The sequence below is a fragment of the Bactrocera dorsalis genome, chromosome 2 (genome assembly GCF_023373825.1).
Source record: "Bactrocera dorsalis isolate Fly_Bdor chromosome 2, ASM2337382v1, whole genome shotgun sequence".
Classification (NCBI taxonomy): domain Eukaryota; kingdom Metazoa; phylum Arthropoda; class Insecta; order Diptera; family Tephritidae; genus Bactrocera; species Bactrocera dorsalis.
Genome location: NC_064304.1, coordinates 49,995,640 through 50,003,807, shown reverse-complemented (window position 1 = coordinate 50,003,807; position 8,168 = coordinate 49,995,640). Strand labels below are relative to the sequence as shown.

The window sequence follows — 8,168 nt, the reverse complement described above, 5'->3', positions numbered from 1 at the left end:
TCAGCTCACGACTTCCGGTCTTTGACCAAGTATCCTCTGAGTAGCCTAAGAACATACATTTGAAGGCGAAACTTCCCCTCCGCAGGGTTGTGCGCTGGGTTTGAGACTCGCTACGTAAAAAAGACACCCCCAATGAAAAAGCAACAACCCCGGATGAGTGATCCCCCTTTTGATGACGACCATGGCAAACGAAATAAGGACTAGGAATTAAGGGCATGCATCTGGAATGTCCGGTCCCTTACTTGAGAAAGTGCCGCTGCCCAGCTGGTTGAGGTCCTCGTGAAAATAAAGGCTGAGATCACCGACACCCCGACGGAAGAGAAGGATGATGTGACCAAAGATGCCTTCTATGAGCGCTTGGAGCGCACTTATGAGAGCTGCCCCTACCCAAAAGCACAGATAGTACGACAAGGAGTGCCGTGTCGCAGCGGAGTTAAAACAAACTGCCTACCTCGCAACGTTACGATCGACCACAACACGTGCGGGATGGGATAGATACCGAGAGTTTAAGAGGGAAGCGAACGCATATGCAGAAAGAAAAAGAAAGATGCCGAAATGCGTGAATATGAAGAGCTTTACAAGCTGGCCGACAAAGCAAAGCAAATGGGTCTGACAGTGAACGAGGGCACTACTTCAGACTGACTAGGCAATTGAAAAGTAAAGTCCTCTTTCGACGAACGAAAGCCAAACTCTATAAGTCGCTCATAGTTCCCGTCCTGCTATATGGTGCAGAGGCTTGGACGATGACAACAACCGATGAGTCGACGTTACGAGTTTTCGAGAGAAAGGTTCTGCGAAAGATTTATGGTCCTTTGCGCGTTGGCCACGGCGAATATCGCATTCGATGGAACCATGAGTTGTACGAGATATACGACGACCTTGACATAGTTCAGCGAATTAAAAGACAGCGGCTACGCTGGCTAGGTCATGTTGTCCGGATGGACGAAAACACTCCAGCTCTGAAAGTATTCCACTCCGTTGGAAGGACCAAGTGGAGAAGGACCTGGCTTCGCTTGGGATATCCAATTGGCGCCACGTAGCGAAAGGAGAAACGACTGGCGCGCTGTTGTTAACTCGGCCATAATCGCGTAAGCGGTGTCTACGCCAATAAAGAAGAAGAAGAAGAAATGGCAAGATAACCCCATATAACGGTACCGTTAAAAACTACTAAAAGCGCAATAAATCCATAACTAAATACGCCACCGAAATTTACATTGTTTTTCCGGAAAGTAATAGGACTGAGTCAATTTAAAAAAAAATGTATTGAACCATTTTTTTCTAAATTCTTTAAAAACTTTTAAAATAGACTCCTTCTCCGTCGATGCAGCGCGATTTCCAAGCATTGAAGGCGTCAGAGGTGGCATTCTCTAAAATAGCCTTGAGAGCCGAGGTGCATGTTGCTTGGATCCCCCTTGCCGTCTCAAAATGTTTGCCTTTCATCGGTCTTTTCAGGCAAAGAAACAAAAAATACTCAAAGATCCATGACTCGTCACCTGTAATTACGTTATTCAAAAATTGGGGGTCACTTTCACACAAGTTGAAATTTTCTTGGCACACTTCCACTCGCCGCAATTTCTGGTCGTTAGTGAGCACTTTTGGATCCATCTTCGCGCACACCTTGCGCGTGTTCAAATGTTCCGACACAATGTCATGAACAACAAATTTTGATAAATTTAACATCTGGGTAATTAAACGAATACTTAGTCGACGGTCTGAGTTCAAAACTTTGCGCATACGAGTCACATTGTCGGTGTTTGTCGAAGTCGCAGATAGCCAACACGGTCTTCATCTTCCACCTCTTTCAGATCCTCGAAAATGGCATGGTGTCACCGAGACACACCACTTCTTGCTAAAGCAACATCTGGGTAAGCCTGCTTGTTCATATCAAACGTATCTGTCTCAGATTTAGCACGTTTTACACAGAATTTAATCGCGTACCTCTACTATAACGAAATGTCTGTCCTGAGCATCGTTAGCATTCTCCGAAGTATAGTCGCGGCGGAAGAATCAGTCATATTACATTCCGAAGTAGTTTTGGTGAAATTACATATTTTGGAACGCGACTGACCTAATTCTACTAAATATAGTAGGTGGTATTCTTCTAATATTCCTATGTCACTGTGTCACAATGAGCGAAATCGGACTACAACCATCACCCCTTCCCATATAGCACAAATTTAAATTCTATTTGATTATTCCACTTTCCTGTATACAAATCAAGAAGCAATCAATATATGGGATATGCAATTGAAATTCAGAGAGAATTGTTTGCTGATAGTGGTATATACATATATGTACAGTCTTCCACAAAACTGAAGGTACAGTGAATACAGTGTGCTACAAATACGTTGAATTGGGTCAATGCTTCCCTTAGCCTAATATACCTAATATAAAAATTTTTGAACCTCCGGGTGACTTTACTCCATATGGTGTAAGGTGTCTTAATAAAACCTAGGGGGCATTTTTTAGTTTTTTATTATGTGACATGAGTATAGTTAATAGATAAAATCTGGTCGATACTACCCGAACTTCCACATATATATAATGATATTCGTTTTTCTATCAGACCTTGTGCCGAAGATGTTGGTCAGTGTATTAGCTCTATATAGTATATACATATATCGGGATCCAATCCTCTGGTTGACGTTTAATGCTTTAAGGTATTACCATGAGTTTCATTCCTGCAAGTTGCAATGTGATTGGAAAAAAATTTCAAATCAAGTGGGTCAAATATTACGAGAGAGAGTAATAAATTATAGTTTTGCCTTTATGGAAAATATTGATGAAGATTTCGTCACTTACAACTGAAGTAATAGGCAATTTTTCTCCATTTACATCGGCAACGATCATGTGTTAAGGAAATTTTTAAATTTCTTAAAATTCTTGACGAATTTTTAGAGTAACCCTCCGCTCATGATTCAGACCAAAAAAGCTGGAAATGCCAGAAATTACAAAGGCATTGCTGCAATTTCGGGTACGAATAATATGAAAACTGCATAGATATGTACATGCGCGTTGTACGTATCACATTATATCATTCAATAACACTCATGAATTCACATTTATTTGCGCCACAACAACTTGACTTAACCCTCATCGATTCAACGGAAATATGTGTTTAACAATTCAATTAACTTCTGACACAGCACATTTTTAATATATTTGTACCAGCAGCATAATCGTATATATGTATATATGTATATGTATAGTACATACACATATAATTAAATTTATGTGTTCATGTAAGGCGTCATTCGGCCTTGCGTGCGTAAACAGCTTTGTTGTTGCCACCCGGTGCAAATGCATAAATAAAACTTAAACCACATTACTAACGAGTTATTGATTGTTGTTGCCGTGTGCAAGTTGTTAACACATTCGTAAATAAATTACCACACAAGGGTAATGACTTAAAGACTACACAAACTATCAACATTTTTTATGAGGGGGAAGTCAAAAGACCTCTTTATCTATAGAAATGTGTAACCATTAAGTTAAATTTGCAAACTGGCCGCGGGCACAACCACATATACATGTATGTATTAGTAATATACAAAGAAGATATCAACAATTGAATTTTACCCAGAAATTTGCATTCTAACGTAGTATAGTGCATAGAGCAAGGAGGTCAGATGATAACTATTGATAGTGGTTCGTGAACTTTTGAGACGTTATCTCTGGTAGCCGTTTTCGGGGATCTAATTTTGACTCTTCTAAAAGCTACAAGCGATCACATTGAAATTCAAACCAATTATTTGCGGTCGCTAATCAAAGAAAAAGCCTCTGACCAGTGAGACCAAAGTACTTGAAGCATTTACATTTCGCAGCGGTTAAAGTAAATTTCGAAATATCTCAAATGTTAGAGCATTTTTCCTTGTTTGTTGAGTTACAATGATCAACATTTATCTTAAATTGTTTACTAAGGATCACTATCACTAAGGTATTTATTTAATCAAAATTACTCCACTAAAGAGCAAAATATAAGCAGAAAAAGTTTCGCATATTATTAACGCTTATTTGGATTTTCTTTGTTTTTATTCAACTCCAGTGCTGTCTGAACGATTTCAATTTAGCTTCAATGCACTCTGTCACCACGCCCCTCTTACTGCAATCAATTTACTTTTCCAATATGGATTTTTTTCTAACAAAAATCGGAAAAGAAAGATTAAAGAGCATTCAAAGCCGTGCTGAATTGCTGTTGAGTACGAGGGAGGAGCCCCGGTTGAGAAGACGGAAAAATATTACAAATGAAAACAACAACAATTGCATATGAATATCAGGAAGAACAACAATTGTAAAGCATAATTACACTGTCACTCGGATTAAAACTGCTGCCGGAGTGTGAGACTGTGAGATTGCATGTTGGTAAAATGATCATCAAAGAAAATGTGCCACAATCAAGCACCCACCCTCAGTGACAACGACTACCTGTCTACCATCACCACCACCTCACACACACCTTATATGAGTACACAATTCATAAGTATATTGAGTAGTTGCTAAAGGATGTTTATAAAAGAATATTCTCTGAATACACTACATTTCACATTTTGAATAGAGTTGCACTGAATGGCGCCAATCGAAGCACAAGAGACTTAAAAAGGGGAACGAATCAGCGAGATAAAGGAGGAAAATAAATCAAAATTCCGCGCAAGAAACAATAAGAGCGATTGCGAAGGCCAAGTGGTTGGGAAGAGTAGTATGTGCATAAGCTTGCTTCGGCCTTAGCTATGCAGTGAATGGGAAAGTAGAACATGCACCTTGCATATGTTCAGCGCACATCTAATGGATGAAGGAAACCTAAGGGAAGATGCGCGCTGAGTGTAAGAACACTTGGTTAAATTGTAAAAGCAGAGCAGAACTTTGGAAAAATGCTCGAAATTGATATAGAATTCTACTCCAAATGCGTCACGCAGCAACAAGACAAAGCTAGGCATGATTACTTTTGCTCTTGAGTGCACACAGAAAGTGTGAGCGGACATGACTAGAGGGATAGTAAGAGAATTCAGCTTTACAAAACAATTGAAATATGACGTCTTTAGAATAATTGCATAAAAAATAAAAAATATTGTTCAAATAACAGATATTTTTGACATTTTTGAAGCAATATCTTCCTTTCAAAGCGAAACGGCCCTAACACCTGCTTCTACGGTGTGAGGGAAAAAGCAGCTATGCGTTTGGTTGTTGCTAGTGATATCTTCTAGTAATCTTTTCCACCATTTCTTTACCATTGCCTTGCATGCAGGACAAGAAATTATTTTTCAAACGAATGACTGAATGTAAATAAAAAGTGATCAATCCTATGCATAATGATGTAAAGCCAGAAGGCAATGGGAGAACGAAAAAGTTATTTACAATTGAACGAACCAAGAAGAGGGCACATTCTCTTTCAAGGAGGTCAAGTAACAGTTGATAGTGTTTTAAGACCTTTTACAGGTTTAATAAAATGTAAATTCGCTGCAAGTTTTCGCAGTCATGATACTCGTACACTTAGTATAAAACATTATCTTCATTATGTCTATGAATAAATGTTTTTAATTCTCATTTTACTGTTAAAAAACTTCACTATTAATAAGTCAAAATCATCGATATGTTCAAATTTAACTTATTTTAGTTACTATTGAACCCAAAATAGAACAGGGTCTAGAAACTACAAAAGGATGCGTAAGGCAGCCATTTATATAACATACAGAACACTCTTGGTATCTTAATTTCCGTTAAGTGAAATATCATAAGTCAAAAGCCGAACATATACAAAAATATGATTTGGTACAGGGCATCAACGTATTTTGGTACTTGACTAAAGGTGGGGCTCTTGAAATTCGCCGAAATAGTGGGGCCTACAACTACATCACTCTAGATCAATTTATGAAATATTGTCGTTGAAACAAGACAAATTAGTGAATTCCCGTACAAAACCCGGAAGCAGGCGAGATTAAAAATTCCAACACTTAATGCTCGATCATGGCACGATGCTAAACAAGTTTGCAACAATATTTTTAATAATGAAAATGGTGATAAATGAGAATGAGCCTAAAGTACGTAGTCGTAGTATACGAATATTACATTTCATATATTCAGTAATTATGTTTTTTATTATTATTATAATTATTTAATTTTATAATTTTTATATAAATATGTTATTAATAGACCAGCGGAGGATTCAGAGAGGGGAAATGGCGGAAATTTCCCTCACCAGAAGGTTTGTTCCAATTTAAAGTGAAGAAGGAAAACAAAGTTCGTAAAAGAAAATACTGCGAATATTGGAATTAATTTTTATTGCTTTTACATAAACCTAGCGTAATGTTATATTTACAAATATCTTTGAGTAAGGACGATATATTGAAATGGATTCAGAGTCAGAGTGTTTAATATTATTCGTGTTGAAAATAATTTCTTTTTGTATTAGATGCACCAAAATTAAAGGAGTAGGCAAGAAATACGAAACCTATCAAGGATTTGCACTTGATGTTGTTCTGATGCCTAGCATCAAATGTAAAATTAGAAATTGCTAAGTATAGTTTATATTATATCTTATATTTTCTAAGGTTATATACCAGCACATTTGTTTTCATATAATAAACAAAATCAAAGCAACGATATCATCGCTGCAGTGAGCAAATTTTAACCTATAATTGGGATATCCTTTCTTTTGCTCATTCACCAGCGTGATTCTTCAGAAAGAATTGATCGATCTGGCGCAAGCTGCTTGTAACGTTCCGAAATCTAAGACCAAGAGCTGAGGAACCTTTTCGATCCATTTATACAGACACGGAAAAAATGGCGGCAGAACTGAAAGTTGACGAAAAAAACCAATAATATGCGGCAGAGAAACAAACCGCGAAAATGGCTGTGTGAGAACTTCTGAAGAATACTACAATCGGCGAAGATTTGAAGACGCTCTTTTCATCAGAAGTATTGGATTTCAACTAAGTTTGCTGCTTTCAGAAAAAATATGTGCTTGGAAAATCATTTTGACTGCTTAATAGATAGATCTATAAATAATATCAAAACATATTTGGAGGCTAAAATAAAAATGCATATTTAACTAATTTTGTTCTCTGCAATAGGGACTTCTACACCTCCTACAAAACTTTCCTTTCGTCAAGCGAGTAAATGGCATCACAATCGCCTGCAAAAAGATAATGCCAGGCTGGAAAAAAGAGGGTAATTTATGTTTACTAAATAAATTTTTTTTATTTTTCCCTTACGCTTTCCCGTTTTACAAGCTTGCTTATCCAGAACACATTGGTTTGAGAAGGTTTCCAGGAATCCCCTGTAGATAGCGCACACGGGCGCAATTATGTCCGGACACGATTGATGACACTTCTGTTGGCAAACTGTTTGCTTTTCTAGCTTAAGCACTGAAAGTATAACTTATTCGCACAAAATATCCTTCATATATGGATCATTGATAATAACTTTACTCACTTGACAGATGATTGTTCATGCGTTCACAGTTTTCATTTGCCAGGAAACATTTATTAAGGAAAATGTGACATCCTCGATTCTCGCTTCCCCATACCGGCTCTTCCTTTGGTTGACACTGGTATTTCAGTGGGCATGGTACTATTTGAGCAACGGCAGCAGGAGCAAGGCTTAGAATTATGTAGAGAAACCACAAATATTTCAAATACATAACTAGATTTTACGTAAATTGATTACTTGTTTGAAAAAGTTTGGAAATTGCCTCAGGCAGAGTAGAAAATATACCTTATATACCTTTAAAGTTTTAAGTTAATGAGAATTAAGTCTAATTGTGCACGTTACTTACGTACCAACATTGCCGAATGGAATGCTTATCTAGTAAATGAAAAATGCAATTTTTGGCAATTTTCTTTAACCCTCCATTACTAACCTTAGGGTCTAATCGACCCAGACACGTAAACTTTTTAAATTAACAAAAAATAAAGAATATTTTTTAACGCAAGATATATGTGTAATCTAAATTTGTACATATTTAAACGTTTATAAACAATAAGAATAAGAAACATGTAAAATATTATGCATAAAAAATTGTTTTAAAAAATAGCCTGGGTCGATTAGATTACATAATTGAAAAATTTTTGCATTAGTCATTCCAATTTTTCTTTTTAATATTTTACTTTTATATTTCAGGTTTCAAATGCACTTTATTTGAAGTCAATATCTTTAAAACTAATCATTTTATG

At 36.8% G+C, this 8,168-nt stretch overlaps 1 protein-coding gene across 1 annotated transcript; it reads right to left on the bottom strand.

The window, feature by feature from the left end:
- Positions 1-6,824: 6,824 nt before the first annotated feature.
- On the bottom strand, positions 6,825-7,636 carry LOC105233775 (U-Kazal-Dg21.2-like). The gene is made up of 3 exons (XM_011215933.4): positions 7,429-7,636; positions 7,209-7,361; positions 6,825-7,150 (listed from the first exon to the last, which is right to left on the bottom strand). Exons 1-3 carry the CDS (start codon positions 7,634-7,636, stop codon positions 7,083-7,085), a joined length of 429 nt encoding a protein of 142 aa, XP_011214235.2. The 3' UTR covers positions 6,825-7,082.
- Between the last annotated feature and the right edge of the window lie 532 nt (positions 7,637-8,168).